A 17,435-nucleotide genomic window follows, 5' to 3' on the forward strand; every position below is an offset into this window, starting at 1 on the left:
CCTTCTGGTGCCTGGCACCCACAGAGATGGTGGCTTCACTAGAATGGATCCAGAGCATGCAATAGGGCTGAAGGCAGGCAGGCATCTTTCTAGAGGGATGCAGGAGCTGCCAGGAGAATCCAGTGGACTAGCAGGGACAATATGTGCCAGGGAGTCAGCAGGCCATAGAGCTCATAGAGTATGACCATGTCCAAGGTCAAGTGACCCAGAGACAAGATGCTAAATCTAGGTGCAAGCAGGTGAAGGAGAGCTCTGCAACTCCAGGAAACACAGCAGACACAGGGAAAGCAGTCTGCTTAATTGGTTGTTATATCTCTGGTGAAATTTCATAGACTGGATCACGTGAATCACCGTAAAATCTCTCCTGACATTGGAAATGAGTTGGACTTGATGATCCTTGTGAGTCCCTCCCAGCTTGGGCTACATGTATTCCATGAGTCTCTGACTCTGAAGGAGGCCGGCTATCTGTGTGTACCCTCCATGGCCAAAGAACCACTTGTGTGGGAGGCAGTCAGTGGCAGTGCCCCCCACCAGATGACTCTGCCTTCCCAGCCTGACCAGCAAGGCCCTGCAGAGTGCCCCCACGGCCCCGCACACCACAGCCCCCTCACTCTGCAAAGCAGCACCACGAGCTTGGGGGCTGTGGGCACATTGGACAGGGGGACATGGGATGTCCTGGGAGAAAAGCAGGGTGCTGTGTTTGTGCAGTGGTGCTGTCTGAGGAGCCTCAGGGCCAGCAGAGTTTGGGTGTGCTGTGCTGGGGAGTGGCACTGGCCTGGGGATTGCAGGATTCCTGGGGGAGAGAAAAGGGTTGGAGGCAGGGGGGAAAGGAGGGAAGGTTAATTGCAGCATCAGAGACACGACCACTGACCTCCCCTACTTCATTTGCTGCTGTGGGGCCAGCCCAGCCTGGGCTGTTCTGCTGGGCTGGGTTAGGCTGTGAAGAGGTCAGAGAATTTTGGAGCACTGGGGAGGGTCTGGGCTGTGTTGTCCTCCTAGCAGAGACAGGGAGGACCAGCAGAGCAGGGGTTGGTCTGGACCCTTGGGAAACACCCTGGACACCCTGGGAGATCCTGCCCCAGGACAATGGTCCCAGAGCAGCCCCCCACAACCACCATTGCCAGCACTGAGCTCTCGCCCCAGCTCTCACAGGTGGTTTGTTCCTCCAGCTATGGACACCAAATGACTGCATCAGGAGTCCATGTTTGCCTTGTCCGTATGAGAGTACACATGGTGTGGGTGTGGTGAGATGAACCTGAATGAGCCCAAGTGCCACAAGCTGTTACCTAAGGGTGCCATCATGTCCAGTGGGACAGATAGAGTCTCAGGGTCACTTCCCATTGGAGGTATGGCCCTCTGGAAAACCAGCTGAATAAAGCAATGCTAGTCATCATGACATGCAGTCACAAGTGGTGTCCCTCAGGGGCCAGTCTTGGGCCCAGTGTTTTTCAACATCTTTATCAACGACATAGATGACGGAATTGAGTGCACCCTCAGCAAGTTTGCAGATGACACCAAGCTGAGTGGTGCAGTCAATACAATAGACCAAAGGGATGCCATCCAGAGGGACCTGGACAGGCTGGATAAGTGGGCCCATGAGAACCTAATGAGGTTCAAGAAGGCCAAGTGCAAGGTGTTGTACTTGGGCTGGGGCAATCCCGGGTATTCATATAGACTGGGAGAAGAAGAAGTTGAGAGCAGACCTGCATAGAAGGACTTGGGGGTCCTGATGGATGAGAAGATGGACATGAGCCAGCAGTGTGTGCTTGCAGCCCAAAAAGCCAACTATGTCCTGGGCTGCATTAAAAAAGGGAAGTCCAGCAGGGAGAGGGAGGTGATTGTCCCTCTCTACTCTGCTCTTGTGAGACCCCACCTGGAATACTGCGTGCAGGCCTGGGGCCCCCAGCACAAGAAGGATGTGGATCTCTTGGAAGGTGTCCAGAGGAGGGCCACAAAGATGATCAGAGTGCTGGAGTACCTCTCCTATGCAGAAAGTTGAGGAAACTGGGCTTGTTTAGCTTGGAGAAGAGAAAGCTCTGGGGAGACCTCACTGCAGCCTTCCACTACATAAATAGTGCATATAAACAGGAGGCGGAACGCCTGTTTACATGTGTTGATAGTGATAGGACAAGGGGGAATGCCTTAAACTAAGGCAGGGGAGATTTAGGTTAGAAAGTAAGAGAAAGTTTTTCACTCAGAGGGTGGTGAGGCACTGCAACAGGTTGCCCAGGGAGGTTGTGGATGCCCTATCCCTGGAGGCATTCAAGGCCAGACTGGATGCGGCTCTGGGCAGCGAGCTCTAGTGGCTGGCAACCCTGCCCAGAGCAGGGATGCTGAACCTAGATGATCTTTAAGGTCCTTTTCAACACATGGCCATTCTATGATTCTATGACTTTCACACCAACTCCTTCACTGAAGAGTTCTCGACTTTTTCCTAAACTATATATACAGTTCTTAATTCACTTTTCCACAAAGAGGTGGTAATTTCTTTCAGTATGACCTGGACTTGCTAAAGGCAGCATCGGGAAACGTGAATCTGGACATGTGGGAGGCCTTCTGAAGCATGAGCTGGTTGGCAGGCAGAGTACCTGAGGGATTGTGCAGGACATCCCCTGCACCAGGTGTTCCTGGGTGGGCTGGGAAGAGGCTTCCTGAGTACAACAGCTCCTTGTAGCCCTGTAGATGCTAGCTGTGAGGTCACTTCTGTCCCAGAAACTGGCTGGCCAACAGCAGAAAGGAAGAGCCTCTAAGGTCATAAAGGCCATCAAAAAGCTGCCCCCAAAAGGGTGACACATTTAGGGAGGTCAGGGGAAATCTGGGAGAATAAAGCTAGGAGATTTGGGGGAGAGAAGATTGGCTTGGCTAATGGAAAGGAAAGATTTTGAAGAAGTGACAATGGTTCAGGTAAGGCTGATGGTTCTGCAATACTCACAGGGAAAATATTTATGTTATGCCCTCGTAATATTTCTAACCAGGAACATTAAAACCTAGTGCTACCCTAATTACTATGCTTCACCATGGAAAGAATATACTGCTCTAATCCCCAACTTCAAATCCTACCTTTATCTTAAACCCCCAAACACATCACCTGTTACCATTTGTCTTATCCAATTGATCACACTCATCCCTAGCCCTTAATCACTAGCATTAAATTGCCAGCCTTAACACCAACCCTTGTCCCATAACAAAGCACATAATAAAACCCTAACCAGAGACTAGTGGGGATGAACTGCTCAGGTCAGCTGTGCCTAGGGATCTCCAGAGGCAACACAAGGCCCATGGCCGTGCAGGTGGGTGTCAGGGCACTTCTGACTGAGGATATCATGTGCCACATTCAACAACATGGCCAGTGTATACTTTTATCATTTTAGCTGTCATAAGTAACTGAGGAGATGCTGACATGAAGCTAGTGTAAATATTTATTTCAAGGTCAGTCCTGACCTAGTACCTAACAGAGCTTGCATGCAGGGGTCTTCTGTCCATCAGAGAAGCTGAAAGGCCATCAGGAGGTATATGGCCTTGGAAGATGAAAACGACCTTGCCTTTATCTTGCTAGGTGCCAGGCGTCAAGGAGAGTGCCAGTTTTGGATGTTCTTAGAGGGTGTCGATTGTGCTTGAGAAACTCTGAATCCAGTCGGAAGCAGTTGGCTTTGGTGCGGACTGTGAGGTCACTTCTGCTGAGAGGCCAGCAGCAGGAGGATGGCTGGACAAGGGACTGGGAGGTACCATCTTTCTGAAGTAGCTGCCAGGTCAACCCTTGCCTCCTGGCTGGCAGAAGGGCCTTTTAGGCTCACATCTCCCAGCGTCTGTCACAGGCCAGCAGAAGGCACCTGTCTGGTATGGTGCTTGTGTGATGCCCTCTGCCCAAGTACCTGAAAGGCCCATTCAGAAGCAGCCTTGGCAGTGGGTTGTCAAATGTCTTGTGCCTGAGTACATGACTGGAGAGAGACAGTCGTGTGGCTTGGTTGTGTCTATCTGAGGAGCTGAAAGTCCATCAGGAAGGTCACATAGCCTGGAAGATCATGGTGAGGTTCCTTGTGTCTGGTCATCTGACAGGCCCCATGAAAGCTGATGGGTGTGGATGCCTGTGTGAAGGATGCCAGCATTTTCTCAACCTCAGAGCCACCTGCACAGGGCCTTGGCCTACCTCTGATCATGGCCTCCAATTGCCACCACAGTGCTCTAAGGTGTCCATGGGGCTTTTTCAGAAATGGCCCTCATTGCGACCAATCAATGCTTTGAAGAACTCTGGGGTTTGGCTTCTGACTTTGACTTTCTGAGACATTTCATCAGTCTGCTCTCAGGAGCTGAAGTTGATAGACTTAGCATCAACTACACTTTGGGGCTTATTAAGACACAGAAAGGCCTAGAGGTCTCTTAAGGAGGTCTGGACAGGTAGAAGTTTGACCCTGTAGAGACAACCTTGCTCCTTACCTCCCCAGGTTGCACCATTTCTCTCATTGATCCCCTAGGACTTGCATCACTTCTCCTGACATCAGACTTCTCCACTTAAGTCTGCAGTTGCCCCTTGTAGTTCCCTTGTCCCAGATCCCTCCTACTTTCCTTAGAACATCCTATAACTTAAAGAACTATACATGATACGTATATTACTACATTTAGCCTATGTATATTACCATATATATATATTACCATGTTTTTCTTGTATATTGAACAATATCATGCATCTTTCTTGTAACATCAAACAATACCTTCACACACAAAAAATATAAACAGCACCTTTAATGAGTACCTTAATCAAATCAAGTTCCCTCTATCAAAATTCAGGGGTGAATAAATAAAACTTTTACTCCTTTCTCTACCCATGTCTCAGAGGCTTCCTTACCAAGGTTCTGGTTTGCTCAGTGTCAGCTGGCAGCATCCTTCCTCAGCACAGAAGAGAATTGAAACACAGGGCTGCTTTAGCCCACCAATGATCACAATTCCAGGACTGTCTGCTTCTCAACTTTCAGCAAACACAACCCACACAGATCCTTGCTTGATGAACACTTTGATTGATGAGGATATTTCTCTGGAGTTTCACAAAGAGACAACATTTTTCTGAAGTCTGTAGCTCATCAGCTGAGATTTCTTCCAGACAAGAAAGCCAGGTGTGAGACAAGAAGAGGAAAGGAAATTCTCTTAACCCCCACCATGAGCAATAGCCCAGGTGCAACATGGCCAATCAAGTTGCCAAAGTACTGAGGTGATGCAGCCCACTGGGAGCAAAGGAATTAGATGTGAAGGAAGGGGTCCAGCTGGAGGAGAGATACCATGCAGATGAGAGCCTGTGAATAAAAATAGATGAGATAACCCAAACATTGGTTTCTGGGGTCATTTCTGATACCTTTGGGTATCTGATAAATCTGCATGGATCAGAAAAGCATGACATAGACCTTTAAGGTGACTGTCCCCCATTTCAGTAGCTGCATGAGGTGGAAAAGACATGGACTGGGACAGATGCTGTGCACTTCTTTCCTGGGTGCTTACAAAAGAGTGTTCCTCTTCCTTGGCTATCTCCACCAGAATGAGGAGTTCATGTATCAGGCTTGCACATGAACCCTGTGCACCTACATTTCAGTGTGAGGCTTCTGAGACAGACTGGGATGCATATCTCTTGACCTTAGCAGCAGCAGCACAAACAACTGTGCCCAGTGGGTCTTCCTGTCCTGCATTTCCATTCAAGACAGAGGTAGCTTTTAAACTAAAAGAGGGTAGTTTTAGACTGGATATTCAGAAGAAATTGATTTCTCTGAGGGCGGTGAGGTACTGTAACTGGTTGACCAGAGAAGTTGTGGGTGCCCCATTCCTGGAATTCATCAAGGCCAGGTTCAATGGGGTTTGAGCAACCTGGTCTGATGCAATGTACCCCTGCCTACTGCAGGGCTGTTGGAACTGTATGATGTTTTAGGTACCTTTGAGACCAAATCTTTCTATGTTTTTGTGGTCTTATGATTAATGTGGCTGACCAGACTTGATTCCCATCACTGCCTCCCATGCTTTTTTACCCTTGTTGTAGGGAAAAAGGTCCTTGACCAGATCCCCTCAGTGCTTAGCTGCCTGTCAGGTCTAAACCACAACATATTGCTGTTGGTGACTGGGCCAATCTTCAGCTAGAACAACTACAGCCAATGGATTAATCTGAACAAGTTTTCCAGAGGAAGCCAGTGCACAGATTCCCCTTTGCCAGTCAAGAGGCAAAGAGCAAGGCAGGTTATTTGGAGTCTAAGAGCAGCCCAAACCCCAGTCTGAAATGTCCATGCAAACATGGTTGTACTCCCCACTTCTGAGCTTCCCATTTTCCTGCCTAAGTGCACCCATTCTGCCCTGGGACAGGTCCTGAGGGGACAATACAGCCCACTGAGAAACTAATTTTCTGCCTCCAACCTGTCTTCTGCTCCTCCACCCCTGTATTTTGAGGCTGTCTCTTTTTGCAGTCATTTCTCTGATCCTTTCTGTCTAAAAACATAGGGAAAGGTGAAGGAGAAAAGGTCTGTTTTATTAAACAAGTTTCTCTCTCTTTATTTATTTATTTATTTATTTATTTATTTATTTATTTTCTGTTAGAAGAGTAGTTTGATTTACAGAAGAGAATAATTTACCAAAATCATCAGACACCTGAGACTTCAGTAATGAGTTTCACCCACTTCACTCCTGGTGCCTGTGAGAACTTGTTCTCCCGAGGCTCCCCCAACAGTCAATGGAGACAAGAGAAAGTGCTCATGGCTGGGTCATCACAGCCTAGAACTGTAATGCAAAATAAAGGTGAGGAATCTCTTTCAGATGCTCTTCTTTCTCTCAGCATTGACAGGATAGGAGTAAGTTAAATCGTTCAACCTGAATGATATAACTTTTAGACAACTGAAATATATACCTGTATGGTAATACTTGGCACTTTGTTTTTTCTAGGTGCTTCCTCTTTCTACATCAAGGACTGTCCTTAAGCTTTCAAAGATGACAATTTTTTTTCCACCTCTCAGAAAAGTAAGGCAGTTAGGTGAGGCCACTTGATTGTACAAGAGAAGAGCAAATGTTTGGAAACAACTGCATTTCTACACAGAATGAGGTCAGATGCGACTCTGTGACAGATCTGTTTCCACTGACCTGGTGGGACCATAATGAATTTTGACTTTAATTTAGAGTACTGAAAAAAGCAAGCTACACTTGCTACTTGTATTCCATCTTTCCTAAAGAAACAAAGGAAGATAATGTAGAAGAAAACAGGGCATTACAAAAGAGGTACTTGAAATTTGCTTAATTTGAAATCAAGCAAGGGATCCCCAGTGGTTGCTAGTCCAAAAAGGGTGGATACTGAAGAGGAGAGATAATAAATTCCAATGTACATATTTGAACTGATGATTTAGCTTTTACATAATAGAAAGCATTTATGCAGGACATGAAATTCCCTTTGGAAACACTGGTATGATGGATGCTTGCAATTCTTCTGAGTGGAATTTCACAGGAATAGAGTATAACAGAGTAACAATCCGTTCTTAGCCCTGTGTTTTTGTAGCGAGAATCATTTGTAGCTGATGGACAAAGGTGGAAAGAAGACAAGAAATTCTCTGAGGATTCTGCATGATATGTGAAACAGAAAAGTCAGGGTGTGAGGAATGTGCAAAAGAATCTGTGTGTGTGTTGTATAGTAAGTCTGCAAGTAAGGCAAGAGAGAAGGAAGGATATAGCCTTCTGTCCAGACCATGAAATTATTGGACTTGTTTTTGCCATGTTCTTATGTCAGCAGGATGAATGGAACTTGGGTATGGGAACAGGCAATGGAACTGTCATTTCTGAATTCATCCTTATGGGCTTCTCAGGGCTTGATCAAAGGCTACGGCTATTTCTCTGCCTGGTCCTTCTACTCATGTACCTGACAACGGTGATGGGGAATGCAGCCATCATTTTCCTGGTGTGTGTGGATAACCGCCTGCATGTACTTTTTCATTGGCAATCTGGCATTCCTGGAAATCTGGTTTACGTCCTCCACAAGCACCAAACTGTTAGTGATTCTGAGCTCTGGCAGGAGAACAATCTCAGTAGGCAGATGCTTTGCCCAGTCCTCCTTCTATTTTGCCCTGGGTGCTGTAGAGTTTTCTCTCCTTGTTGTCATGTCCTTTGACCGTTATGTTGCCATCTGCCAGCCTTTGCGCTATGCTGCCATCATGAAGCATTGGCTCTGCATCCAGCTGGTTGCTGCTGTTTGGGTCATGGGCTTCACATTCTTGAGTTACCACTTGGCGCTGCTCTCCAAGCTCACTTTCTGTGGTTCGAACAAGATCCAGCATTTTTTTTGTGACAACACCCCCTTATTCCAACTGTCCTGCTCTGATGTCACCCTGCTTTGGAAAACAGAATCGGTTTTCATATTGTTTATTGTGCTGTCTTCCTTGTGTTTAACTGTGGCATCTTACAAGTGTATCTTTTTCTGTATTCTACAAATGCCAGCAGCCTCTGCGAGGAGAAAAGCTTTTGCTACATGCTCTTCCCATCTCACCACCTTGGCCATTGTCTATGGCAGCTGCATTGCTCTCTACACACCCTCGTCAGGACATGTTTCCTTGGAGACCAACAGCATTGTAGCTTTGCTGAACATTGCCCTGTACCCATTCTTAAACCCATTCATTTACAGTCTTAGAAACAAGGCTGTGATGCTGACCCTGAAGGAAGCCATGGCCCATGCAACAGCACAGCTTTTCCCCTAACCATGATGCATTTCTGAAAAGCAATTTGAGTTCTCTGCTGTCATATCTTATGTAATACCACCATCATATACATGTGACCTCCACATGCAGATGTCTCCAGAGGTTTATGTTCTTGCTGGATTGTGTTAGGCTGTGTGATAAGAAGCATGTCTGTACACAAAACGAAGGCCCAAGGAAATGATGTCAGGATGAATAATTCAGTTCATGCCCTGCTCTGACTGCTTCCAGGCCCATCACAGGAGAGCCCTCAGCTCAACAAAAGCCCATCTCCATGAGCCCTGAAGAGCACAAAGCACAATGGCAGGTGGGAACCCAAGTCACAGGCTCCTGTGGAACCAAGATCTTGTCCCAGCTCCTTCCAGGACTGCCTTGGGAGGGCTGTCAACCCAGTGTCTAGGTGGAAACCCATCCAGATGTGTCATTGGCAGCAACTCTCCACATCACCATTTGGACCAATGGGATTGTTGCCAAGGGCTGTAGGTCATCTGATGGTCGTACATAGGGGTAGGTGCAGCAGCTGGACTAGAACCAGACATCAGAGGGCCCATGTGTCATTGTAGTCAGCAACAAGAGAGATGGGAGTGTGTGGACTTAATGTGTGTGTGCCTGTTTCTTTGTGAGTGTGTGTTAGATTGGGGTGGTGTGTGCCAGCAGCTACAGTGGGGCTGTGCCCACGGGGGCTCATATGTCCAACCGTTTTCAACTGGGCAGACTGGGAGCCAGGAACTTGTCCTGGGCAGGCTGAGTATCTGATCCCAGCTGCTGAAGGGATCTACCTTGCACACATGCACATGCACACGCATTTGCGCACAAAAGCACTGCATTTCCCAATAATGGACCTCCATCTTTGGAGGGCTACGAAGATGGTGAAAGGCCTGGAGGGGAAGACGTACGAAGAACGGCTGAGGTCACTGGGCCTATTCAGCCTGGAGAAGAGGAGGCTGAGGGGAGACCTCATCACAGTCTACAACTTCCTCGTAAGGGGGTGTCGAGAGGCAGAAGACCTTTTCTCCATTAACACCAGTGACAGGACCCGCGGGAACGGGGTTAAGCTGAGGCAGGGGAAATTTAGGCTGGACGTCAGGAGGGGGTTCTTCACAGAGAGGGTGGTTGCACACTGGAACAGGCTCCCCAGGGAAGTGGTCACTGCACCGAGCCTGTCTGAATTTAAGAAGAGATTGGACTGTGCACTTAGTCACATGGTCTGAACTTTTGGGTAGACCTGTGCGGTGTCAAGAGTTGGACTTGATGATCCTTAAGGGTCCCTTCCAACTCAGGATATTCTATGATTCTATGATTCTATGATCTTGCTCAGCCAGAGAGGCAATCAGGATAGTGCTGCTGCTGTTTGTGGTTGTGTGAAAGCTGAGTGTGCCTGCCTGCATTCACCTGTGTCCTGTGTCATTGTGGACTGCACTCTGCTGCTAAAGGGATTGAGAAAAACACATTCGTGATATCAGTCGTGGCATGCCTCTTGTCTGGCTTTGATTCTAGTTCATATTGGAGTTCTACCACGTCCAGCACTGCAGCACTCAGTAGTGGCATGATTTCATTCAGGCCATGATAGTCCACTGTTAGTCTCCACTTTTTGTCAAGAATTCACACTAGCCATATGGGACTATTAAAGGGTGAGCAAGTCTTGCTGATCACTTCTTGTCTCTCCAGTCAATAAACCAACTCATGAATTTGAATCAGGGAGTCTCAGTCAGTGCAATATTGCTCCCTGTGCACCACTGGGGTAATGATCAGCATCTGCTGCTCTTTGACCCTCAGCAACCCCACAACAGAAGGATTCTCCAAGAGACCGGGCAAGGTAAACAGCTGTTTAATGTCATCATCTTAATGTAGCTCTGCTTCAGCCTCCAATACAGTTAACTGTCAGGATTTCCCTGTCAATCCAGAAATAAAAATGAGTTCTGCCCCTTTATAGCTGGATGGCATTACAGTACACTGTGCGCTGGTGTCCACAAGAGCCTTAAACTTCTGTTGGTCTGATGTGTCAGGCCATTGAACCTACACAGTCCAATAAACTCAGTTGTCCCTCCACCCGAAGGGAGGCAGAGCACCTCTAGTTCTGGTCAGAGTATTCATGGAAATTGGAGCAGCAATTTTCCTGGAAGGGCCATTCCCCGTCCCCCGTTCCCCCCCCCCCACCCATTTTTCCTTGTAACTTATATACCCCATGCCTCTAGGGTTGAGGTAGATTTCCCATCCCATTTTCTCATGTCTCCTTCATGGGTAAAACCACAGAGTGGTATGTTGTGTGGACCGACCATATCCCCTTTCTTGAGCAGAGGCATGCTTACTCCTAACAGCTGAGGTACTGGTTCGTACATGTAGAGCGAGGAAAGTATATGCTCTTTGAGTTGGTGGACCTCTTGGGAAAGTTTCTTTACAACCAAGACACAGGCCCATAGTGCAGAAGAAATGCCTGCCATGACCATGCTGCATCTAAGGGCTATCTGCACAGGAAAAGTCTTAGAAAAACAGACCATAGAAAGAAAAATACTGTAAAGGAGTTCATGAGAGTTCTGGGAGATGGGGCAGTTTTTTAACTCCCTGAAGCTCATACATGTACAGCAACTGGGCAGAATAGAATCATAGAGTAATAAAGGTTAGATAGACCTCCAAGGTCATCTGGTCCAACCATGCCCCTACTACCAATGTCACCCACTAAATCATGTCACTAAGTGCCAGGTCCAACCTCTCCTTAAACCCCCCCCCCAGGGACGGTGACACCACCGCTTCCCTAGGCAACCCATTCCAATGCCTGACTATTCTTTCTGAGAAGAAAATTCTAATTTCTTCTTATTTCCAAACTAAACCTCCCTGGAGCAACCTGAGGCCATTCCCTCTAATCCTATCAGTAATTATCTGCAAGAAGAGGCTGATCCCCAGATCCCCACAACTTCCTTTTGGTAGCTAGAGAGAGAAATTAGGTCTCCCCTGAGCCTTCTCTTCTGCAGACTAAACAACCCCAGTTCCCTCAGCTGCTCCTCATTAGAATTGTGTTCCAGACCCTTCATCAGCTTTGTAGCCCTTCTCTGGATATGTTGCAGGGCCTCAATGTCCTTCTTGTAGTGAGGGGCCCAAAACGGAACACAGTACTCAAGGTGCAGCCTCAGCAGAGCAGAGTACAGGGGCATGATCACCTCCCTGGTCCTGCTGGCTGCACTATTCCTGACACAAGGCAGGATGCCATTGGCCTTCTTGGCTACCTGGGAAGACTGCTGGCTCATGGTCAGGTGAGCATCAACAAACACTCCCAGAACTTTTTCCTCTGCACAGCTTTCCAGACACTCTGCCACAAGCCTGTAGCGTTGCATGAGGATGCACTTAGCCAAGTTGAACCTCATCCCATTGGCCTCTGCCCATTGATTCATCCTGTCCAGGTCACTCTGAGCAGATAGACGCTTCTCCCTAACTTGGGCTCTATCCCTACACCAGCCTGTCCTTTCTGTCCCACACATGGTTCCATGGCCCCACTGTTCAGGCACAGCACAGGGAAGGGTGAGGTCAGGGTGGTTAATGGTCCCCAAGCATGATCCCCACTGCAACCCTTGCTTCCCTTTCTCTATAGCTCTCCCCTTCCCCCTGCACGTAATGCCTGCCTTGCCCTGACCATGTCCCATGGGGGGTTTCACAGACATCCCTGCTCTGGGGTCTGAAGGTGTCTGGTCCAGGGAAGAGGTTGGACAGGGTTGGCCATTCCCTCACAGAGGCAGAGAGCTGAAGGTGGGGATGGGGGTGGCCTGGCAGCAAACCCCAGCCATAAATCCGAGTGAGCAGCCAGTACTAGGAACAGCCATTGCTAGAGGCTGGGGATGACGAATGTCCTGGGCCACCTTCCCTTGCTAATCATTCCACCAATGGCCCAGAGTGACCACCTGCCTTCTGCACTTGCGTGTTACTCCTGTCCACGAGCTCTGGCTCTGCACCACAAATGCCCTGCTGTGAGTCCTCACCCAGCATGGCAACACAACTCAGACAATATCTGAGTTTTCCTCTGGTAGGACAGGACCTGTCACTCCTGTCCCCTTCCTGTGGTCCCTGAGGTGCACAGAGCTGGTGGTGATGCTCTGCAGAGTGAGGGGCCTGGTTTAAAGCCATTCTCTCTTGTCCTGTCATTATTGGCCCAAGCAAAAAGTTACTCTATCTTATTTATAAGACTCCTTTAAGCACTGAAAAGATGCATTGAGGTCTCCCAGGACCCTTCTTTTCTTCAGGCTGAAAAGCCCCAGCTCTCTCAGCCTTTCTTCACCGGAGACGTGCTCCAGTCCTCTGATCAGCTATGTGGACCTCCTCTGGACCCACTCTAACAGATCAACTTCCTTTTTGTGTTGGGGACCCTACACTCCAAATGAGGCCTCACAAGGGCAGAAGAGAGGGGCACAATCGCCTCCCTCATCCTGACATTCCTCTGTTGATGGAGCCTGGGGTGCAGTTGGCTTCTGGGCTGCAAGTATGCACTGCTGGCTCATGTCAAACTTTTTGTCCAACAGAACCCCCAACTCCTTCTCAGCAGGGCTGCTCCCAAGGACTTCTTCTTCCAGTCTGTCCTCATGTCTGGGATTGCCCTGGCCCAGGTGCAGCGCCTTGCACTTGGACTTGTTGAACCTCTTTAGATTCACATGGGCCCACTTCTCAAACTTGCTCAGGTCCAAACAGATATCATCCCTTCCTTTTTTTTTATCAACAGCTCCACTCAGCTTGGTGTCATTGGCAAAGTTGCTGAGGGTGCACTTGATCCCACTCTCTTGTCTACATCACTGATAATAATATGAAACAGTGCTGGTCCCAAGACAGGCCCTGAGGGACACTACTCCTCACTGGCCTCCACCTGGACATAGAGCCATTGACAGCAATTTCATAGAGCAATGACCTCCACTTGATAATAAAACAATTTCTTCATCCTGTTCCTGACCACAACATTGGAAGAAGAACCCAACGTCCAGGCACCAGCACTGAGGAAACACCCTTTTATTAAAGAGACCTGACAGGAGTAGCCAGCTATACCTTAACAATAGATACAGATACAAGGGCCTCTGGGTCAAAAAGAGTGGGTTTAGGCCACTCTGCAGAAGTGGAGTGAAGGCAGACAAATAAGATTATCATGGAAAAAAGCAAAAAGACCATCAGTTTCTTGAGACAAATTGGAAATCCCTTGTGAAGAGACATGTGCAGCTTATTGCTGCTGAAGGACTACTGATTGACTCAGCTTCTTCAGTGCATCCTTGAGCTCCTGGTTCCTCATGCTGTAGATGACAGGGTTCACTGCTGGAGGCACCACTGAGTACAGCACTGTCACCACCAGGTTCAGGGATGGGGAGGAGATGAAAGGGGGGTTCAGGTAGGCAAATATGGCAGTTCTGGAAAAGACGGAGACCACAGCCAGGTGAGGGAAGCAAGTGGAAAAAGCTTTGTGTTGTCCTTGCTTGGATGGTATCCTCAGCACTGATCTGATGATCTTCACGTAGGAGAAAAGAATAAAAATAAAACACCCTGAAGCTAAAGAGAGACTAATCAGAACAAGCCCAACTTCCTTGAGGTAGACATCTGAGCAGGAGAGCTTGAGGATCTGGGGGATTTCACAGAAGAATTGGTCCAGGGCATTGCCTTGGCAAAGGGGGAGGGAAAACGTACTGGCAGTGTGCACAATGGTTTTGAGAAAGCCACTGTCCTGATGAGGAGTAGCCCTGATGAGAAGGACCTGAGGGTGCTGGTTGAAGAGAAGCTCAACATGAGTCAGGAATGTCCACTTGCAGCCCCAAAAGACCACAGTATCCTGGGCTGCATCTAAAGCAGAGTGACCAGCAGGTTGAGGGAGGTGATTCTCCCTCTCTACTCTGCTCTTGTGAGACCCCACCTGGAGTTCTGCATCCAGCTACGGGGCCCCAGCACAACAGACACATAAGATTTTGGACATAGGACTTAAAGAGCAGAGCCACAGCAATAATCAGTGGAGTGGAACACCTCTCCTGTGAAGGCAGGCTGAGCCAGTTGGGTTTGTTGAGCCTAGAGAAGAGCAGACTCTGGGGGAACCTTCTTCTTGCCTTCCAGTACTTAAAGGAAACTTACAAGTAATGTGGGGGGAGACTTTTTCCAACTCCAACCAATTTGTGATTCAGTCATTCTGGAATGTCTTGCAATGTCTCTGAGAACTTTTCTGTAGTATCATTGCACCAGCTGTACTCCAGGTTCCCAAGGGCAGAGACTCATTTTGAGAATGATACCACTCACTGTGTAACCTTGAGGAGCAGGGATTACAAACAGTGGCGAGGCCTCAAAACACAGCATGGTCATGCACTCTAACTCCACAGTCTAGCCCTTTCTTCCCTGAGTCAGAAGGGACCTCTGGAGGTGTTCACTACCATCATCTTCTCTGAGCAGTTATAGCTTTACGGTAGATCAGGATAGTCAGTGCTTTCTGCAGCTGGGTATTGAAATGTCTGAGCCCATGACCCAGTGCTGATCCACAGTAGCTGTTCCACCATTACAGACACTGATGCCAGCAGCAGGATGGAGCTGGTCAAATTTCAAAGATTAGCTCCCCTTGGGTAGTGGGGAATGGCCATCCCCACACTCCCCACATGTGGTCCCCAAGCTGCTGCTACTGCTGTGCAGAACAACCAGGCTGTGGTTCTGTACCAGACAGAGGTACTTTACGAAGGGATAAATGAATCACTCCACAGCTTCCCTCTCCTCTGCCTGCTGGGTGCCCACTCTCTTCCCTGAGACTGCAGAGTCACAGGTTCCCTGAAATACCTGGGTTTAGTTCTTTCACTGTGGCTGAGCTCACAGTGGGAGATCTCTCACTTTCAGAGGGGCTGCAGTCACTGCCCACACCAGGTTCCAGTGTCCCTGGAGGTATCCTGGGCTCTGCAGGCAGCTCCAGATTCCCCTCCTGAAGGACATCACCTATGGATCACATGTGGGAATGGCCCTGGCTATGTAATGCAGTGACCATTTGCTGCCTCTGCTGTCAGCAGACACCCATGGGTGAGTGTTAAATCTAGTCCTTGGTCTCTGACAGGTCACAATGCAAAAATGAGCTATTCCCTCCTGAACTGAAGCAGGAACAGATCCTTGTGGGGAGCAATTCTTTGGGCCTATTCTTGACACATTTTTTGGGAGAAGGAAGTCCCAGCCTTCAGGCATTGCACTGGGGTAATTCCGTCTTATTACTGAGATGTCATGAGAGAGTCTTCACTGATTCACAGTGTTAGATGCACATCTATACGGCCTGCTAATGGGACAGAACAAGTTTGTTCGTTCACAGCAGTAGGGGGAATCCAAATATTTATGTACAAATGCAAGGAACAGAAGCAGTAATAATGACCCACCCCCTAAAAAAATAATAATTAATAATAATAATAATGAGTACAAAGACAACACAAGCTTGGAAGGGGATGTACTTGTATTCATTATTGGACAGTGAAGGGATCTTTATAAGTACTGGAAAACATTCCCCAAATCTGTCTCCTAACAGCACACTTGAGCTCCTTGTTTTGCATGCTGTAGATGAGGGGGTTCAGAGCTGGGGGCACCACGGAGTACAAAACAGCCAGCAAAAGGTTGAGGAATAGAGAAGAGATGGAGGGGGTCTTCAGGTAGGCAAATGTGCCACTGCTGATGAACAGGGAGACCACAGCCAGGTGAGGGAGGCATGTGGAAAAGGCTTTGTGCCGGCCCTGCTGCGAGGGCATCCTCAGCACAGCCCTGAAGATTGGCACATAGGACAGCACAAGGAAAACAAAACACCCAAATGCTAAAACAACACTAACCACAAGAAGCCCAGCTTCTCTGAGGTAGGCATCTGAGCAGGAGAGCTTGAGGATCTGGGGAACTTCACAGTAGAACTGGTCCAGGAGAGACCAGTTTCCCTGGCAGAGCGGCAGTGGAAATGTATTGGCTGTGTGCAGCACAGCGTAGAGAAAAGTACTGCCCCAGACAGCTGCTATCATGTTGACACAAGTTCTGTTGGCCATTATTGTACCATAGTACAGGGGTTTGCAGATGGCAATGTAGTGGTCATAGGCCATGATGATGAGAAGATAAAACTCTGGTGCGACAAAGAGAATAGAGAAAAAGACTTGGGTAGCACAGCCTGCATAGGAAATGGTCGTGGTATCCCACAGGGAATTGGCCATGGCTTTGGGGACAGTGGTGGTAATAGTGCCCAGGTCAATGAGAGAGAGGTTGAGGAGGAAAAAGTACATGGGAGTGTGGAGGCGGTGGTCGCAGGTTACAGCAGTGAGGATGAGGCTGTTGCCCAGGAGGGCAGCCAGGTAGATGCCCAGGAAGAGCCCGAAGTGCAGGAGCTGCAGCTCGCGTGTGTCTGCGAATGGCAGGAGGAGGAACTCTGTGGGGAAGCTGCTGTTGGACATTTGCTGTCCTCTCAGGGCAGGGTTGGCTATCCATGGAGGAAAAAAAGAGGGACAAGTTAGAGAGATTTCTCAGCAAAATTTACACCTTCTCCCACAGAAATTACCTTTCCATGAGTTGAATGAGGAATGAGTCAGCTCATCTCCAGCCCTCCCAACTGGATGACAGCATGTCTGACAGTTTAAAATGAAGCTTGGGCACCTTGTTCCCAAAAAGATGCCCTCAGGGCAGGGCCCAGCAATCCATGTCGGAACAAAAGCTTACACACACCTGCACCCCTGACAAGGAGATTAAGAGACCCACACACAGGTGGATAAATAAGAAAGAATACCACAACGCTCCAAACAGCCG

At 48.4% G+C, this 17,435-nt stretch overlaps 1 protein-coding gene and 1 pseudogene across 2 annotated transcripts; one reads left to right on the forward strand and one right to left on the reverse strand.

Annotated features, from left to right (window-relative positions):
* Positions 1-7,759: 7,759 nt before the first annotated feature.
* LOC309891451 (olfactory receptor 6E1-like) lies at positions 7,760-8,699 on the forward strand (the record flags this gene model as incomplete). The annotated part of the gene is given in 2 exon segments (XM_082785819.1): positions 7,760-7,926; positions 7,928-8,699. Coding segments are annotated over 2 exon segments (939 nt in total).
* Positions 8,700-13,884: 5,185 nt separating this feature from the next.
* Positions 13,885-17,086, reverse strand: LOC309891452 (olfactory receptor 14C36-like; annotated as a pseudogene). Its single transcript has 2 exons — positions 16,327-17,086; positions 13,885-14,068 (listed from the first exon to the last, which is right to left on the reverse strand). The product of its transcript is annotated as an olfactory receptor 14C36-like (transcript).
* Between the last annotated feature and the right edge of the window lie 349 nt (positions 17,087-17,435).

Source organism: Aythya marila (assembly GCF_965140915.1).
Source record: "Aythya marila genome assembly, contig: HAP1_HAP1_SCAFFOLD_235, whole genome shotgun sequence".
Taxonomy (NCBI): domain Eukaryota; kingdom Metazoa; phylum Chordata; class Aves; order Anseriformes; family Anatidae; genus Aythya; species Aythya marila.